At 39.5% G+C, this 20436-nt stretch overlaps 1 protein-coding gene across 3 annotated transcripts in view; it reads left to right on the top strand.

The window, feature by feature from the left end:
* The window catches only part of PLS3 (plastin 3), a 163901-nt gene extending 145409 nt beyond the window's left edge, over nucleotides 1-18492 (top strand). For all 3 annotated transcript variants that reach the window (XM_033945394.1, XM_033945396.1, XM_033945395.1), the window contains exons 11-17: nucleotides 1495-1690; nucleotides 5331-5409; nucleotides 10812-10926; nucleotides 13392-13525; nucleotides 14053-14176; nucleotides 15696-15820; nucleotides 17938-18492. In XM_033945394.1, coding sequence (XP_033801285.1) covers nucleotides 1495-1690; nucleotides 5331-5409; nucleotides 10812-10926; nucleotides 13392-13525; nucleotides 14053-14176; nucleotides 15696-15820; nucleotides 17938-18070 — 906 coding nt within the window. In that variant the 3' untranslated portion in view covers nucleotides 18071-18492. The remainder of the gene's footprint in view (nucleotides 1-1494; nucleotides 1691-5330; nucleotides 5410-10811; nucleotides 10927-13391; nucleotides 13526-14052; nucleotides 14177-15695; nucleotides 15821-17937) is intronic.
* The last annotated feature ends 1944 nt before the right edge of the window (nucleotides 18493-20436 follow it).

Below are 20436 nucleotides of genomic sequence, written 5' to 3'. Positions count from 1 at the left end.
TGTGGGGGGTTACAACCCCCCAAACCCCCCACAACGCGGCGCGATCTGTATAAAGTAAAGTGGGGGGTTCACCCACACACACCCCCGTCGGAGCCCCTAAAAACAGTTATTTTCTTCGGCGCGCGCCTTTGTCTTCCGTGGTTTTGACTTGACACCGAAAAGTTCTCAGCCCAATCAACAAAGTTAGGGCAGTCTCCATCGAGGGCTATACGCTAGTATATACTAGTATTTCACCAAAACCGCAAAGCGAACACTTAAGAGGATGTCTGGTGGCATCTCTCTAAAGCTTCTAGATGTTTTACTAAGCTGTATAAGCTATTCTCATGAAAGCTATCAAATTACATCAGTTGCGATTCTGATCGTCCTTAAGGATTAATAACTAGTAGGTGTAAAACATCCCAGGACCCTGTTCGTCTGCTGGTTTTTCCCACTTTATGTTCTGTCATTCCCCTCCCGCCCTCATGCTTTTCTATATGGATCTTCTTATAGGGACTATTTTATTTAGATTCATTTAGTCTATTATGAGCTTCATTCTGTTGTAATTTTGTTTCTTCATCTATAATTTCCTAAATGCTCTGTAAAAGTTTTTGCTTGGATATTATACGGTAACGTATAAAAAATAATTTATTTTTTTTGTTGTTTTTTTAAATCATTGACTCAGTTCAAGCCCTCTTATAGGGACATGTTTGGTTTTGGGGTTTTTTTTTGGTTTTTTAACTTTATTTAGTTTTTAATGCCAACAAAAAGTGCAAAAATATTTATATACAAATAATGATAATCAACCAAGCACTTATAATAAATCAGTATCTATACAAAAGATAAAAATTCCCTCCCCCATACATCATTACTATCAGGAATAATACCAAAACAAAAGATATACCCTCCCCCCCTCATGTTTCAATGTCTGAATTTTGTTAATTGGTTAGAATTCTTGGGGGTACAAATTCACTTAAAGGTATCAGCTGTCTGTGAGGCTTTTGAAATATTTAGCAATGATAGAGTTTGATTTGTAGGTATATATTTTGATTACTAAAATTTTCCGTGGAGGGGGGGGGCAGTCCACCAGAATAACCCTCAATCCCTAAATGAATTGCTTGCCCTTGACTCACCCTGCTTTCCCTTTTCCCACTCCTTTTCATTTTCTTTAATCTCAATGCAGTTTTATTCCCGATTGTCCTTCACCTTCTGGTCATGTTAGTCTTTATAAATCCCTGTTTATTATTTTATTGTACCTTATTTTTTAAAGTTTTATGGTAAAATATAACTTATTGTAAGCTGTTTAGTTATTGCATGATAAATGGTATATCAAATAACAAACTTAGGAATGTTATACATTTTAAGTTTGTATTTAAATACCTAAAACATTATGATAATAAGTGTTTCTGTACATATGTCTAGATAAGACCATTTATCTTTTCATAAGATCCTTGAGGCTTTCTTCTTGCTAGGAATTAATACCCAATGGTTCTCACAGTCGTGTATTTCAATTCACAGGAAAAAGATGACTTGAAGAGAGCTGAATACATGCTTCAGCAGGCAGATAGGTTAGGTTGCAGACAGTTTGTCACTCCTGCTGATGTGGTTAGTGGCAACCCCAAACTGAATTTGGCTTTCGTGGCAAATCTGTTTAACAAATACCCTGCACTTACCAAGCCTGTGAATCAGGACATTGACTGGACATTACTGGAAGGTGAGAACTTATTTATATCTTGTTAAATTTAAATCATGTTTGTTATTTCTTAATGAAAAGATTAGTGGTACTGGATAGCCAACAAGCAAACATATATCTCAATGAAACAATTTAGACTTTAGTAAGAGTTTGCCTGGGTGAGCCTGGGCCCATCCACTTTTAGTTTGAACCCACCCAGCGACAGCACACATTGTTGGAGTAGCTGATGTGGGGACCCCCCACCAATTAAATACTTCCTCATCTGGAACCCCTGAGCTATCAAAATACTGTGACAGTTGGTGGCCGCATTCCCAGCTGCCTGCCGCTGCCACACCAGCACAGTGCATTTGATCATTTCACGGGAACTGAGAACACAGCCACCAACTGCCACAGCGTTTTGATGGCTGAGTATATCTTATGCGTAGAGGGGCTTGGGGATCCCTGTCAGCCAAGGTACTAATTCTGTAAGTTTGGGGGGAGCCCCTGAACCCACCTAAAAATTGCCTTTTAACCATATATAATTACTAATTGTCATTTTCTTTAGAATTTGCTATCAGACAAATATACCCACAGGCAGAAGAGATTTGATTTTGTTTACCTAATGGTGTTTTAATCGAGAAAAATTGCATTTTACAAACTTTAATGATTGCTTGGGAGCTAATGCACAGTGATGAGAGGTGTGTGTGTCTTTAACAGTTCTGTATAGTACACTTCTCTCTCCGAATCCATGAGGGTTAGGGGCAGAGCCGGCCCACGAATATGGAAAATCGCAGATAACTTTTAGGGCCGACTCTGACCCACCCTACCTCCCTCCTGCGTCCCGGACCGCACCAGACCTCACCTGGTGGTCTAGCGGTGACGCGGGGTAGGAGCGATCTTCCTACGCTCCTGCCCCGTGCAGAGCCCTCATCAAAAATGGCTGCCGTGAGTTCCCGTTGTAGTCTCATGAGACCACAGGAACTCACAGCAGCCATTTTTGATGACAGCTCTGCACGGGGAAGGAACATAGGAAGATAGCTTCTGCCCCGCGTCACCGCTAGACCAACAGGTAAGGTCCGGTACGCAGTGATTCAGCCTTTAAAAACTAGGAGAGGTCTGGGGCAAAAAAAAAATCACAAATAACCGAATTTGCAGGTAAACCCGTGGATTCGAAGGGAGAAGTGTAGTTTAATTTAGAAAGAGCCAGGAAATTGAGATTTCTCACAGCTGGTAATCATGTTCATCTGTGCCAAGTGAACATTAAATTGCCTATCTTCTAACTGGTAAATTTTACTTCTTAATGTGGTTTGATCTTTCGGTTACTCAAATTTTCCTACCAAAACCTCCTGTGATAGTGCTAAAACATTGATTTTAATTCCATTGCCATGTTTTTACCAGTAGATGGTGCTCGAGAGACATCTTTTACTTTTTAATCAAGTATTTATTAGGATTTATTTAACACACCACACACACATACTTAATTATAGATGGAAGTTTATATTTTTTGGGCCAAGCACCCTCCAAATATAAGGCAACATAGTTCATAGTAGTAGTGCTGCACCAGAAGGTAGAAGTTACCCGCCCCCCCACCATCCCACTGCTACTGTTCCCTATTGCAGTGTCTCTCAAACGTTTTTGTTTTTTTAGCTCTGGCCAACTGAACAGAGTAAATATTTTTCACAGCACATTATAACTGAAATTATAAAATTTGTAAAACCAACAAAAAAATAAATTTGAGTTATTTAAAATTCTTTAAGCTATGTATGGGTTAATTGTAACAACGGTGAAACCAAAGTAGATAGAATAGGATTGCTTATCAATGTGATGGATGTGCTGGTTGTTTTTTGAGTGCAAATTAATTCAAAACACGGCTCAATAGTCGAAACGCAAGCACGCATTTAATCGGCCGTCGTATACAATTCTCTGTTTTTTCGATTTCATTTGTCAGAGCTGAGAAACCAAGTTCACAAAGATAAGAAGATCCAAGCGGTAACACAGCCTTGATTGCTTTGTTGATCAAGTTAAGGAATAACTACTTCATAAAAAATAAAATAAAAATACTTGCTGTTAGTTTTAAGGACCAATCATGTCAAGGAATGATGCTTTGTCTAGGTGGTTGTTTCCTTATGCAAAGAGACATTTATAACATTGACAGACTCTTGCGTATGCAACGTACATGTCATCTAATCTAATGTATAGTTATGAAGGAAAATTTTAAAAATAAAGTAAAATTCTGGAATCTCTTCAGGGCACACCACTGTGCCATGGCACACAGTTTGAGAGACACTGCACTATTGAGATGAGTTGACCATGTCAGGAAAGCCTCGAGAGCCAGCTAAATCTGCCCTCAAATCTGCTTCCTCACACTGTGCCACTTGCAATCAAATGCTTTTACCATAAGCAAGTTCAAAGCTGATAGGCCAGCTGCCCATCATGAGCTTGATATGGCCAGTGCATAAGTTCTGAAACAACTTACAGGTTTGTTACTTGGGTGGCAGAGAGAGTTGCAGATAGTGGTATGATAGCCATAAGAACAAGAATTACCGCTGCTGGGTCAGACCAGTGGTCCATTGTGCCCAGCAGTCCGCTCACATGGTGGCCTTTAGGTCAAAGACCAGTTCTCTAAATGAGTCCAGCCTCACCTGCGTATGTTCCAGTTTGTGGGGGGAAAAAAAAAAAAAACGCCACAGGAACCAAGGAAAAGTGGTGGAGGGAGGGTTTGGAACAAAAGAATTTCAGAGGAGAGCCACTGGTTTGGTGCCCAGTTTTATTAAATCCTTGTCAAAGCGGCACAGCACGAACCCGACACGGGACTCTGTTTTGGTCACAAGAGCCTGCTTCAGGGGTTGTACAGTCGTATCATGTAAACCTCGACGCAAACATACATAGTAACATACATAGTAGATGACGGCAGATAAAGACCCGAATGGTCCATCCAGTCTGCCCAACCTGATTCAATTTAAATTTTTTAATTTTTTCTTCTTAGCTATTTCTGGGCAAGAATCCAAAGCTTTACCCTGTACCAGTAGTGTATAAAGCGCTACGCTCAAATTTGCTGTAGTGAACAAAAAGAATGATCTTTGTCCAGTAGAGGCAACCTCCAGAACCATTGGCTATTGTCTGGGTTTCTTTTGCTCCAAGTAGAGAATGACACAGGGACAAATTTTTCCCCGTAAAACTCAATTTCCCCGTCCCATCCCCGTGAGTTTTGTCACTGTCCCTGCCCCATTCCTGTAAGTTCTGCCTTAACCACACAAGCCTCGGACACTTATGATTTTAAAGTGTTTGAGGCTTTGTGCAGTTGAGGATGGGGCAGAGACAGGAAAAGAACTCGCCGGGACGGGACCAGAAAATGAGTTCCTGCGGGGACAGGGAAAAATTTGTCCCTGTGTCATTCTTTTGTTCCAAGCCTGTCGACTCCTTCCACCACTTCTCCTTTTGCAGGAGGGCTTTGTGCCATGTACGACAAGGATGGTTGACTCTTGATCACAAGTGTCCTGTGTGTCTTATGTGGGATCAAAATTCCTCAGATGACTGTGCCTCCTGCAGAACGCTCTCACTAAGAACGATCTGGACGTTTAATTATTTTGCTTGAGTACATTTGACCTAGTTCTCTGTAGCAGCGGATCCAGTGTTTTTGTGCAGTGTTGTAATGAACGTGGTGGTTCACATTTCTAAACAGGGGAGACTCGTGAGGAAAGAACTTTCCGTAACTGGATGAACTCTCTTGGGGTAAATCCACATGTAAACCATCTGTATAGGTATGTTTCCATTTGTATTCCACTTCATTAAAATGTGTTTATCATCTTAATAGACTGGTCGGTAAAATGGATTTGTCATTCATATTTTCAGCTAGTGAAAGTAAAAATATGAGTTACTTTTCAGACTGAGAACTAAATTTATTTAAAAAATTTTAAAGCAGTGGTTCTGGACACAATCCTGTAGGACCATCTGGCCAATTATCTTATCATATAGCATATGAAACTGTAACAAATAAATGTTATTGTCTCCACATGGTATTTAAGGAGTTAGTCTCTCTCTCTGCATCGTGAAAAGCAGACTTGGCTAGGTTATTAGCAAGGCAGAGTGATGAACATTGCTTTAAAACAGTTGTTACTGTATTTTTCGCTCCATAAGACGCTCTTTTTTCCCTCCAAAAAAAGTGGGTGGAAATAAGGGTGCATATTATGGAGCGAATATAGCAGCAACAACACCCCCCCCCCCCCTTTTTTTTAATCTCAGCGGTCCAGCGCGCTTTCCGTACTCCTGCCTTGCTGGATGGCTGCCTCCTGATCTCTTCCGGCAGAGCAGTGCACAAGGCAGGTGCGAGCTTTTCACGTGCCTGCCTAATCCTGCACTGCTCTCTGAATGGCTGCCGTCTGTTCTCACGCGTCCCGAGCACAGGAATAGGATAGAGGATTAAGGCAGTATTTCCCTAACCTGTTCTGGGGGCTCCCCAGCCTGTCATGTTTTCAGGATATCCACAATGTATATTCATATCGTTCACATTAAGACTTCACTAGAAATCACTGCTTGTGTGTAGAAACTTTCCACTAAAAAAAACCCCCCACAAGTCTACTCATTCAAAATAATATTTTGAAAATTTTTTTATTTTTTCTAAATATGATGTGCTCAGATCATAACCAAAACGCCACAGGGTAGGCAAGGGTTACATAGGGACCATCGTAGCCACATCGATGTCACACTTTTACAATCTTTTTATCACTATCTCTTATTTATATATATATATATATATATATATATATATATATAAAATATACAGTATAATCCGTTATACCGGACTCACTTATAACGGAACCTCGCATATAGCAGACAAGGTCCGCTGGTCCTGGCCAAGCGCCATTATAGACATACAGAAAATCATTGGATATAGCGGACTCGCTTATAACAGACTTTCGGATATACCAGACAACTATTTTGGTCCCCAGAGCCACTTTTAGCTGTAGTTTTATTCGGCTATGACAGACATGAAGACTCCGCCTACAAGGCACGTTGCATGCCAGTGATATAGTAACAAAATGCAGCCCAGAAGAAAAATGACAAGAGTATTTTTCTTTCCAGTTTAGTGTTCTGGTTTGTAATCATTTCGTGCCATACCAATATTTTGCTGAGTTTTGTTATTGATGTTGCTGATATGCTTGTGCAGTGACTGTTGTTCATCAATTTACGTTGTTTCAAGTTGCCCTAAATAAAGTTTTTAAAAAATGCAACTCTGGATATAACGGACTCTGGCTATAACGGACTGTTTTTCCTGGTCCCTTGAAGTCCGTTATAACGGGATTATACTGTACTTATCTTTTTAATGTGACTGGTGTTTCTTCCACTTCACAGCTTGCCTTGCCACATAGACATTAACACCTTTTTTTTCAACATGCAATGCACAAACTCAAGGACTCCCTCTGACTCGAGTTTCGCTGTTTTTTGGCTTCTTCAGGAGGGGACGCCCACTACAATACACAAACACACCAATATTAAAATCCCAAATTTTAAATAACCCTATAAAAACCCCTATCAGATTCATTACTGCTTGATAATCAATTCTATCTAACACAATACATTTAAATGCTACTGAACTAGCTATTACCGTAGGAGAATAATCTAAACCTGCTCTGAATGCTACATTGCCAGATATCCTGGAAACCTGACTGGTTAACCCTTTCAGGACCAAGGGACATATTTGTCCCATAACTTTAAAATCCTATAAATTTTGATTGGGATAGTCTACAGTTCTAAATTTGATATGTACGGATTCCATATGATACTGCCTTTATGTAAACAAACTGGTTCCGACATTCATTCATTAGCGTCGTTGCCAGATTGACGAGAAGATTCACTTGCCACACTGTCCATAAGCCAGAAGTGTGATTTTTTTAAAAAAATAATAATGATATTTCACAAAAAAAATCAATTTTTTGGCATCTGCAAGCCTTTTTTACCATAAAAATGTCGTCAAAACCAAAAAAATTGGCCTACGATCCTTATGGTCCTGAAAGGGTTAAGGAGCCCCAGGACAGGTTTGGAAACCACCAGAATAAGGGAAGTATTTTTGTAGTTTGTTCTTTTGCTAAGGGCCACAAACATAGCCAAAAACAAATGCCAGCTCAATGCTGGTGGTAGCGTCTAGCGCGCGCTAAAACCGCTAGTGCAGCTTAGTAAAAGGAGCCCTAGGAGTTGGGAATGTAAACGCTGCTGCTTCCTGCTATTGGTGCTTTTTGGGTTTGTTTTTTTTTAAATTGCATATTTATGATTTACATCCAAAAAGGATATAGGATATGGAACTACAACAGAAAACAGTTATAAACATAAAAATTTTTTTTTTAATATTCCATCAAGCCCACATCTAGAGAGATAATACCAAAATACATTGTAAGTAATTCCTAGGAAAATCTTTGGAATTAAACCCTAAAAAATAAACAGCGTATATCATTTAGTCAACCTCCAAAAGCAAAAAAAGGAAGCAGTCAAGGTTTTCCTCCTTCAAGTACTTTAAGAAATTATACTGAATTCCCAAAAAGAAAATCTTTATCTTGAAACTTCAATAAACATTTACAATGAAATAAAAAATAAAAAAATGTAGCATCCAAAATGTCTTTCCATCTAAACTGTGTCGCTTTGGCCACATCAGGAAAGTATAAGAATTTTTGCTCCACAGAATACAGCATTTTATTCTTAAAATAAGTTTTCATAATTAAAGCCTTATCACTTTCAGTGGAGCATACCATCAAGAGGGTGGACCTAGTCTGAACTGCATCTTGAGAGTCTTCTAAAAAAAAAAAACCCCTGTAAGATTAAATTCCTTTGTAATCAGTTGGTCCACCCCTTGCTCTATAGGAAACTTTTTTTTAACTCGAAGAATATAATAACAATTAGAAATTATCCTTGAGTCAGAATTTTGTAATTCTAAAATTTCCTTGAGGTATTACCTCAAAAGAATTTCCCCCAATTTTGCCCTGTGCTGAAAAAGAAAAAAGGGTGCCTGGTTACAAAAGGGCATACTGAAATCATTTCTGTAAAGTGCAGCATTCTGAGTAGAGAATGGCATTGACAAATTTTTCCCCGGCCCCGCAAATTCTTTATCCTGTCCCGTCCCTGCCCATTCTTGCAAGCTCCAGCCTCAACTGCACAAGCCTCAAACACTTTAAACTAAAACTTAATTTTATAGACCGGGTCTTCAGCCAAAAAGATGCTCGACTCGTTTTACAATAATGTAAGTATAGCACATAAATATAGATGAAGAATGTAATCTAGAATGGCTTAGTTTCCAAAATTTTTAGTAAAGAGGAAAGTTTTCAGAGCTTTCCGAAATAAAACAAAGGGGCCTAGACTTCTTTTTTTTATATCTTTATTAATTTTCAAAACTAATACAAAGTGCCAAAAATTGTACATACATTAATAATCAACGTGAGCACTTAAATTCCATCAATAACACAGAAGAAAAATATCCCTCCCCTCCCATCCAACAATTTAATCAAGAAATAAGCCAAAAAGATTCCCTCTCCCCACCCACCCCATCTTGGATATGTATAGAAATAAATAAAAATAAAATAAAAGACAACTATGTTGAAGTAACAAAGGATGTCAAAGGACCCCCAAACAAATTTTAAAAATTGCAATGCCCCAATATATCAGCATTCATCTTTTCATTTTTGTAACCTAAAAATAAACTAGCCCACCAAAATGGAAAGTGAAGGTGGTCGCAACTTTTCCAATTGCGGGTTATCATTTGCATAGCAATCCCTGTCATAATTAGGAAAAGCCTGCATTTGTAGTGATCCATGGGAGGCCTAATATACAGCAATGTTCCACATATAACTAATAGTTCCACATATATCTAATAGTTTGTGTTGTTCCGGGCACTTGGTGATTTGATTTTTTACATTACATCTTATGAACGCCAGTTATAAGCACCATGATAGCAGTAAATTTGAGAAACTGAGCTCATACTCCACACACCCTGGCTTACACATGAGGTTCATTCCTGCAACTCAGTTGATTACCATGATAAGTGTTTCTTTAATACCTAATTTCCATTTCAATGGAGTCCTTTTTAATGTGGAGGAAAATCACGTCTCTACTAATAAATGAAGGTCTCTCTTTACTATGTTTTTCAACTTACCACACATTTATTGACAGAATTAACATATGTAAAATCTGTGCATGCTGGGAGATTTACGTCAAAGGGATTGTTGATTCCAGTATGAGGTTAATCTGTGGGGCCTAGATTTCTAAGTGAAAGCGGTAACTCATTCCAGACCTCAATTAGTTTGAAAATGAGAGTGGCTGAATCTCTTGAAAGTTCTGTTTTTACCTCTAAGGGAAGAAAATGTAAGTTTTAATTTATTTGAACTCCTAGCGAGATGAGATCTCTGTACATTTCCAATCTAAAGGAACCAAAGTAATAAAAATGCCAAAGAGAATTTTAGATGCAATACAAATGCACTTAAATTGAATTCTAAGATACACTTGAAGCCAGTGTAATTCCTTGAGCAATGGGGTTACGTGATCGAATTTACTCTTACCAAAAATGATCTTGGCAGCGATATTCTGTATCAATTGAAGTCTCTGCATAAGTGTACGAGGCAGAGCTTATAGGAACGGGGCCAGGAGAGCACAAAACTCACGGGGATGGGACAGGGAAATTTGAGTTCCTGCGGGAACGAGGGAAAATTTGTCCCCATGTCAATTCTCTATTAGGTGCCATAAAGGTGCGATTCATGTCAAAGGTAGGCACCAAAAATGTAGGCCTTGAAAACTCTGGCCTATGTTTCTGAGCACCAACCTTTACTGTAGGCCATTTAGAGAATCCAGGCCTAAGTGAGTTGTGTTCTAAAATTTTAGAATTACTGCTGAGTGCGCACATAGTACTTTGCTTGTGAATGTTACATTTATGTGCATAAGTGCTGATATTGTATGATCTTAGCTCCATTTGTGTGCTAAAGTCGTGGAATTTGGATGATGACCATCACCTTCCAAATTGGCAGGGTTACTGTGGAAGTGCATGAACATGGACATGGATGTTTTATGAGAAACTGTCCCAAGTTTTTCCAGCTTTTGTTAGAGATTTGATATACTGCTTAGGGCAAAAAGCGAACTTTTATGCTTGTTTTGGGAGTGCCTTCATTTTTTTTCTGATTGTTCACAGTGACCTTCAAGATGCTTTGGTCATATTACAGTTATATGAAAAGATCAGAGTTCCTGTTGACTGGAATAAAGTTAACAAGCCACCATACCCAAAACTTGGAGCAAACATGAAAAAGGTGAGAGTGTTTAAATGAGTTTTGCTATTTTTCAAGAGTACCAGAACAAAGAAGAAAAATATCCTCCAGAAAGGATTAAAGTTTGACATTCAAGTTTAATCCATCTTGATATGCTTCATTTTGCCTATCCTCAGTGCAGGTTACAATACAAAGTCAAAAACTCATTGAATAAAGAAAAAAGGATAAAAAGTAGAGTTAGGAGAGAAATACAGGGACGTCAATATTTGACAGGGAAGCAAAAGAGGGTAAGCCGTACAGTTGTGTATGTGTAAGGCCAACCTCAGACTAGGTAGAGGGGGGAAGAGAAAGGTGAATCAAATCAAAGACATCTTGGAAAAGGAACACTGATTTCAAGAGAGTTGTTTCATAATCAACTTTTTCTTCCCAGTAATAAGTTTAATGTATGTATTCTGAATTAACTAATTGTTGAATATTTTTAGAACAAATGCCATAATAGTTACAAGGGAGTGGATTAGAATGCTGCGTGGCTGGATAAAGATGTGAAATGGAATGGATCATTCACAATTTGTAGAAGCAGCGTTGTACAGTGGTTGAAATCTGAGGCAGAAAAGTCAGTTTAGAGTCCAAAGTGTCGCCTAGAAGTTTTAGTGTTGGTGTTAGAGAGCTTGCCATATTCAAAAGAAGGCTCAAAGTCATTCAAAATTCGGCAGTTTGACTGATTTTTGGGTTGAGAAAATGGGAACACATTAGTCCCTATTATCAAAAACTCCACTGAGTTTTGTTTAAATTTTTTTGCCTTTGTTATAAATCAATATTTGGCCTGGCCTCTATGTACCTAGTTCCTCAATTTAATCTGGACACTGCAATTAGGCCCACATGCAGAATTCATATGTTACCCTATCCATCATTAAAGGACTGCCGCTACAAAAGATTCCTGGACAGAACTCTTGCCTCCCAGGCAGGTAAATGGAACAACTGGCTGGATAACATTATCATACATTCTTCATCCTACTTCAATTTTAGAAAATCAATTAAAACGAATTTGTTTAATCATTTGTAACCTAAAAATTTTATAGTGTTTCACTACTCCCATTCTGTACCTTATATTCGATGACTTTGTAATGTAACCAATTCACTGATTGTCCAGCACCTCTTATTGTAAACCGCCTCAAATTATTATGGCTTTGGCAGTATATAAAAAAATTAATAAATTATTATTATTTATTATTATTGGGGAAGCGATGTTTTGGGTACCGCGATTAGAGAAGTGCTTTGGTGGAGCAAAAATACTTAAATGGTGTTTTAGGACAGAGGATGGTAGAAGACCATGTGGTGCAGAGGTGAGCCTCATTGATGAAACTATGGGGCAGATTTCTGATTCTGAGGGCAAATTGAAGTCTGCAAGTTCACTGGAGCGTAAGGTGACATGGTTACAAACCTGTCTTGGGGGAACCTTCAACCAATCAGGTTTTCAGGATGTCCCTAATGAATAATCATAAGAGATTTGCATGCAGTGGAGGAGGTGCATGCCAATCTCTCATGATAATTCATTGTGGATATCCTTGTAGAAACACCATTCTGAAACCGGATAATGCTCACTGACATTACAAACCCTGTGAAAGAATGCTGAATCATTCCCTCTCTCCCCCTTACTTGTCACAAATTAACCCTTACCTTAATTAAGAAGTCCTTATTTGGAATAGGACATCAGCTGACAGGCATTGAATACGTGCAAAGACACAGGCATTGCCTATGTGCAGAGTTGAGGGTGACACGATGTAAAAGCATGTACCTTTGTATCCACCAATCATTAGAGATGTACACGAGGGAGTTACTCTGATGTCATTAGCATAGAAGCATAATAAAAGGGGCTCGGAGCTTGCCACGGCAACACCTCCGCTCGACTCGTATCCTCTGTGTGTGTGTGCATGTGTTCCATCCCTACATATCCTGAAAAACCTGACTGGCTAGGGGTTCCCTCAGCACAGGTTTGGGAACCACTGAAATACTGTGGGATGTTGTAAAGCAGTTACATTGTGTATGGAGAAATAGTGGGGAGGAAGTGGAGCAATAACATCTACCTAGATTAATGATATGTTATTTCAGTGCTATATCAGGTTTTTGTCTATCATTGTATCTGCCAAGCTTTGCATCTTAAATTTTGCTGGATCTTAAGTTGCCAAGAAAGAGAGACTGATATAACAAACTTGTAAATTCTCTAAAGAATAGCAAAGTCTTTAAGAATTTTTTTTACAGGGTGTTAATATTATCAATGATCAAAAGGGTACAAAAACAATCTTTTCTAACCCTAGACAGCAATAGATTCCTTGTGAAATTCCATTTAGGAATAAATCTGGGGTTTTTTTTTTTTTTTTGAAAGAATGGTCTTCATTCTTTCAATTTTGTGTGGTCGTACAAGAATTTTAATAGTTTTTGTCAATGTTTTATGGGTTTTTTCTTATGTAATGAGTTAATTTTTAAAGGAAGAAATTTTATTTTCATAGTTGGAGAACTGCAACTATGCAGTAGATCTAGGAAAGCATCCAGCCAAGTTCTCTCTGGTTGGTATTGGTGGACAGGATCTGAACGATGGAAATTCAACTTTGACTCTGGCATTGGGCTGGCAGCTGATGAAAAGGTATGATTAAGTGATTATCAAGAGCATTTCAGCCCACCTTTTGATGGCCACAATGGGAGGACTTCTGGGGCTGTTTATTAAAGCCGTTAATAATAGTAATAGATACAGCCACTAGATCAGCTCTAATCCAAAAAGATCTATACTGTTCTGAGAGCCGTTTAGGGGTGTCCAACCTTTTGGCTTCGCTGGGCCGCATTGGCTGGAAAAAAATTTTCTGGGGCCACACAAACGCTGCAGCAAGACAGAGGAGGGAGCTGGCAAGACTGTAAACACCCAGGGGCAGCAGAGGAAAACACTGCATCGCCTTCGACCGGGACCGCACAAAATACTTCATGGGGCCGCATGGGGCCCTCAGGTCACAGGTTCAACACCCCTGGATCATGCATAATACTAAACATTTAAAAAAGATCCTGGTTAGGTTCCATAAACTGTTGAGAGCAGTGTGCATTTTTCTTGGTACTGTACTGTGAATGTTGTTCAGATAGCACTGCCATTTTCATTTGTTTTTAATATCAAATTAATTCCAGATATTCTATGAATGTTCTTGAGGATCTTGGTGATGGTGAGAAAGTCAATGATGACATCATAGTAAGATGGGTAAATGCAACACTAGCAGAAGCTGGCAAGTCGACCTCCATTCAGAACTTCAAGGTAAATTTTGTTATGCCATATAGATAACAAATAGGGTTGAGCTGGTACAAGGAGGTAATGAGGTTTGCAAACCTGATCTGGTTTGTATGATATATGCAATGAACACGCATGAGATAATGTTTGCATGAATGTCTTGGCATGCAATCCTCATAATCCGTTCCTTATGGATAGTTTGAAAACCAGAGAGGCATGGGGCCATAGCTTTAAAACAATAGATTATGCTGTCAGTTTCCAAGGGGTAAATTCAGGGGCTGCACTGGTATGAGCTATCATTGAAGAGACACCACTCTTTTGGGGTTACAGGTGATTCCCATTGCTTCAAACAGACTGGCCACATTGTAGCAGAAGCAATGTCCATCTTGATGGGTGATTTGATGACGCTTCCTCTGATCTGTGACTTGCAACAAGTTCCACTGCTTGAGACTAGACATTAAAAGCTTGGTTTTGGACTTGGTGAGACCAAGATCTGATCAAGTCGTTGAGGTCTTTTTGGTTTGGATGGTGTGGGTTTTTCTCATCAGCTGCACCACTGATATTGTAAACTGGATCTACAATGTCTCACCCTCTCTCTGAATTGCTGCTCTCTTCTGAAAATAGCTGCTGCTTCTCTGGGGGAGTGGGTATGAGGAGCTCAGAGCAATGTGGCACCGGACGATAGATGAAGGACTGTTCGGATATATGATTGCAGATGCATGCTTGTCGGTTGACGTTTAGAAGGGTGTACTATGCAGAAGCAGCAGTTGCTTGAATGTTCAGTGAGTTCCCACCAATTTCTTGGGATAACAAACTTGACTCTCTTCCCATCTGTACCAGCCTGTAGAAGAACAAAATGAAATGGTGGCAATGAAAACAATATATTTTTTTTCACGTGTGACTAATGTGTATGAGATTCTTGCAGCATATTTCATATATATATATTTTCAAATAACATTGAAAATTTTAAAATTTAAATATTTTTTAAAATTAAACATTCTAAGAAGTTTTATAGCAGAATATTCCACCATCCTAGTGAGAAACAAAATTATCTTACCTTCAAGAGTTTTTTTTTTTTTTTTTTTTTTTTGGTGGGGGCAGTGCTCGCATGTGGATTGAGGTGCCCAAGGTTTGTTTTGATCCCTAACAGGCATGCCAAAATATGCCTTGTAGCAGATGCTTCTATGGGAGTACTTTTTCCAAATTGGCTGCATACATAGCAAAATGCATTTGCTAGATGTTTGCACCTTAGTAAAAGAGCTCCTTAGTTTACTCAGTTTGGAATCAATCTGGAATGTTCTGCAATAAAAAAAAAGGTAAATTTCAAATTATCAATGTCCTGGTCACAAAAGCAAAGTTTGAGGGGAATGATAGCCATTTTCTATACTTTTGTAGCATTGGCAAATAAGAAAGAACACTTATTACCCAGGAACAAAAAAAATAAAAATTTTGTTACATAGTGTAATACTACAGCATTGCCCATTCTTTGTATATTGCATCTTGGAAAGTGTTCCTAATATTGAAATAACTTGCATTTTTCCATCAGGACAAGACAATCAGTACTAGTTTGGCAGTTGTGGATTTAATTGATGCTATCCAGCCTGGTTGTATCAACTATGATCTAGTAAAGATGGGTGAATTGTCTGATGATGACAAACATGATAATGCCAAGTAAGTTCTATATTTCATACTTACATATCAATTCTATATACAGTGGAACCTTGGTTTGCGAGCATAATTCGTTCCAGAAGCATGCTCGTAAACCAATGTGCTCGTATATCAAATCGAGTTTCCCCATAGAAAGTAAGGGAAACTCGCTTGATTCGTTCCACATCCCCCCCCCCTTCACGAGGCCACCGGCGCTACTTGCTTCCCCTCACCACATCCCCAAAAGACCCCCACCCCCGAGGCCACTGGCACGCTTCTACCCCACCCTGAGTACCGGCATCGCCCGTGAGCCCCAACCCCCGAGAACTGGCATCGCCTGCCCAAACCCTTACCATGATCTGGCACCGGCGCGCAGCACGTGCCGGTGCCGGAAGAGCCTTCCGCTTGCCACTGATCTCTGCTGGGCTGGGCCTTGAGCATCTGCGCATGCTCAAGGCTTTCTGGCTTCCGCTCTCTTCAAGAATCTCATTAGAATCTCCTCTAAGTATGAAAGAAAAAAAGGCATTACTTATAGTCTTATAAGCATTCGCAGGGGAACGGTTCAAATCTCTGTCATCGGGCAACTCCCCCTTTTTTATCTGTGCACTAAACAAATTGTGGGGTCTTTTTACTAAGATGTGCTAAACACTAACAAGTTTTTACAAGTTTATTAGGATTTTATATACCGCCTATCAAGGTTATTGAAGCGGTTTTACAATCAGGTACTCAAGCATTTTCCCTGTCTGTCCCGGTGGGCTCACAATCTATCTAACGTACCTGGGGCTATGGAGGATTAAGTGACTTGCCCAGGGTCACAAAGAGCAGTGTGGGATTTGAACCCACAACCCCAGGATGCTGAGGCTGTAGCTTCAACCACCACGCCATACACTCCTCCATAGACTGCAATGGATGCATTAGCGTTTAGCACGTGCTATAATGCCTACCGCGCCTTAGTAATAGGACCCCTATGTTCCCAATCAGAGCAAAATAAAAATAGCAATGGTGCCGGATAAAGTACTATCAATAGAAATAAAAATATTCTGTCTCAAAGTCCAAAAAAGGGTCAAGATTCAAGTTTATTTATATTTTGATATACCGCCTATGCATAAAATTAAAAAACAAAACATAATTTTCGGAGGGCATCAATAATACAGACATTGGACAGAGACTTGGTACAAGAGGTAGGGAGAAGATACTTGTTACATTGGCTTCCTAAAAAAAGAGCAAGACAAAAGACTGTGTCTGTGCTGAAGGGAGAAAAGTGTGATAGGAGAAATTATGTAGTGAAAGCCTTTAATCTGGAGACAAACACTGGTAAAGTTCTTCATCAAATTCTAACTTCCTTAATGCATCCAGAGTTGTGAATTTCATCTCATGGGGGACTGCTTCAGGTACTCTTTGAGTATTGCAAAAGCTAGTCCTTCATCAGTCCTACTTGGTTCATAGACAGTAACGTGGAAGACAAAGGCGCGCGCCGACAACTGAGCGCAAGACGGAGGTGAGTGCCGAAGAAAAAGACTGTTTTAGGGGCTGCGACGGGGGTTTTGTTGGGGAGCCCTCCCACTTTACTTAATTCATATCGCGGCGGCATTGTGGGGGGTTGTAACTTGTAACCCCCCACATTTTAGTGAAAACATAACTTTTTCTCTAAAAACAGGGAAAAAGTAAAGTTTTCAGTAAAATGTGGGGGTTACAACCCCCGACAACGTCCCCACAACGCAGCGCGATCTGTATTAAGTAAAGTGGGGGGGCTCCCCAACAAACCCCCCCCCCCCCGTCGTAGCCCCTAAAAACAGTCTTTTTCTTCGGCACGCACCTCCGTCTTGCGCTCATTTGTCTGCTTGCGCCTTTGTCCCGGCGCGCTTTTGACCTGACACCGTCCTACTTCCATAGCAGAATGTCTGGTATCGTGACGTGCTCGCTCCCTCAGGACTTTCAAAAATGTTTCAACATGTATTTGACATGGTAGTACTGATGTGGAGGTAGATCAATTTTATAATGCCAGTTAACATACAGAATCTTGTTGGTTGCCCCGGTTTATATTCAAGTTTTCCCTTTTTTTCCAGGTGAAAACTGTTCAGTTTATATTCAAGTCTATTTGCTTGAAAGAAAAATCAGCACTTTTATTCTATGTTCCATAGGTATGCTGTGTCTATGGCTCGAAGAATGGGAGCACGAGTATATGCTCTTCCCGAGGATCTTGTGGAGGTGAAACCCAAGATGGTTATGACCGTGTTTGCTTGCTTGATGGGCAGAGGGATGAAGAAAGTGTAGTGTTAACGCAAGAAGCAGACCAAAAAAAAAAAAAAAAAAAAAACCCCAAAACAACAACCTGAAATGTAAAACCCTGACACTTTTCGGTGCATGACTTGCATATACTAGCTGTTCTTGATTGAGATTCAGCTGGTTTAAGAACTTTAGCGGTTGAAAGGGGCTTTTCAGGTTTGCTCAACAAGACTCGGAACATCCAAAATTCTCAGGGAGAAGAGTTGCAAGTACCAGAACTGCTCCCTTTTCCCGGATTGAAAGCTGGCTTGTCAAGTTCATCTGAAATGCATTCATTCCTTCTGTCATCTTTACATGTGCTGTACAGGAATTCAAGTTTCACTTGCAGATGTCCAGAGCAGTAAATTATTTTCTCTTCCATTTTGAGAGATATGAATCTGAATAAAAATAGGGTGAGGCTTGTTTTCTGAATACTACTTTTGGTGTTTTATTAGTGTCATGGGTTTGAATGTGTGTTTTTTATTGTTTGTTTTTTGTTATTTAGCTTGGGAACCACAGCATTTAAAGATACACCTGATATTCTGTAACTGCCACTTCTAAAGATCAATATCCTATTTCAGTATTTTTCCTACTTGGTGCTTTTTATGTATAGCTAAGATATTTTTGATTGCTTTATAAGTGAAAGGCAGCAGTTTCTCCTCTTATATTTTTATTAAAGGACTTCCGGTTGAATTATATTTTGATACCCTTAAACCTATGCTGCGGTCAGACTATCATATCAAAACAGTTGGTCTAAGAACTCTGCTTTTACCTATGCAAGACACTATTAATTAGCACTACCACACTTTAATGAGGAATTTTCTTTGTACATTTACTGTCTTATAAAGCTGCTTTTTTTTTTTCTCTCAGTTCTTTTGGTCCACAACTGTTCCTGCAATCCAGCAAGGATCCTGGAAAACATCCAAGATTTGACCCCATAGTGCGAGCTAGGAAATACGGAAAGTGACCTGACGCTTATAATAGAAATTTAGGAGTCGCTATTAAAGCGATTTTAAATGCCCAGGAGCAGCTCTTGCCTGTTTAAATCTCTTGTGTGGGGCTAACAGAGGGGGTATTTAGCAACACTTAACTGGTTAGTTCTGCTGAACATAAGTGATTGGCGCCTAAGTGGAAACTGGCCAATTTGTGGGTGTCTAGGGAGGGGGGCAGAGTGGGCACTTATGCAATTAAGTGTTGCTATTTAGCACGTAACCGCATAAAGTAACCATATAACTAGGACTGTGTTTTATGTGGTTCTGTCTTTATGTGGTTAATTGCTGAAAATTGCACTTAACTGCATAAGTGTTGGCCAGCCACCTATGCCCAGATATTCAATGCTGGTGCCCAGACATGGCCTGGCATTTAATATTTGGGGATAATGCCACCATTGGCCCAAAAAGCGACTGCCACTGGCTGAATATTTATCCCATCGATTGCAAGAGTGTAGTGTTCAGGGCTGTGGAGTCGGTAGATAAATGTTCTGACTCAGACTCCTCAGTTTTTTGTACTTCAGACTCCGACTCCAGGTACCCGAAATTGACTCCGACTCCTTGACTCCGACTCCATAGCACTGGTTAATTTTCAGATCATTAAAATGGAATGTCAAGTTGAGAGAAATGAACATTTTCAACACCACCTTCTTTTTGCTTTTAATCAAGGTTCTAAGGCCGCAGAAGCTGCTCGCAACATTTGTGCTGTGTATATAGTGGGTGCTATAGCTGAAAGAATCGCTCGTGATTGGTATGCCAAGTTCAAAAATGGAGTCGGTAGATAAATGTTCCGGTTCCGACTCCAGGTACCCGAAATTTACTCCGACTCCGACTCCACAGCCCTGGTAGTGTTACTTGCTATCATTGTGTGGCACCTCCTGTAACAGGACGCAGCTCTACTGAACTTAAAAAAAGGAAAGAAATACAAGTGCTCTTGGGATAAGACTACAACCTTTTTAGCATATAATACAAATGAATGCATTTTTTATGTTTCTCTGTCAGTGCATACCCTAGAACTTTTTTTTATGATTGTTATTATTTTACTAAAGTCTGCATGGGTTTGTTACATTTTTATTTAAAAGGTTATTAACAATCCATTATATAATTTTTTTTAATTTTTAATATATTTTTTGCAATTCTGTGCTGAGGTGAGTGCGAATGTGCCACGGATTATAACACTGTAACCTCCGACAGATGCAGTGCACCCAGACTCAACAATTTTTACAGCTAAAAGACAGATTCTTCACCAAAGGGGGAGGAAAACTGGCTTCATTGTTACTCTTGCTCAAGCAAGCTATTTGCTGTATCTGAAAGATCATATTGCGCTTGTAAACTATTCAGTGGTGTGATCTCCTGGTGATGCATTAGTTCAAAATAAAGCAAATT

This window comes from Geotrypetes seraphini, chromosome 5 (assembly GCF_902459505.1).
Source record: "Geotrypetes seraphini chromosome 5, aGeoSer1.1, whole genome shotgun sequence".
In the NCBI taxonomy this organism is placed as follows: Eukaryota; Metazoa; Chordata; class Amphibia; order Gymnophiona; family Dermophiidae; genus Geotrypetes; species Geotrypetes seraphini.
Note: the sequence above shows the minus strand (reverse complement) of the source record. Positions and strands in the feature narration are given on the sequence as shown.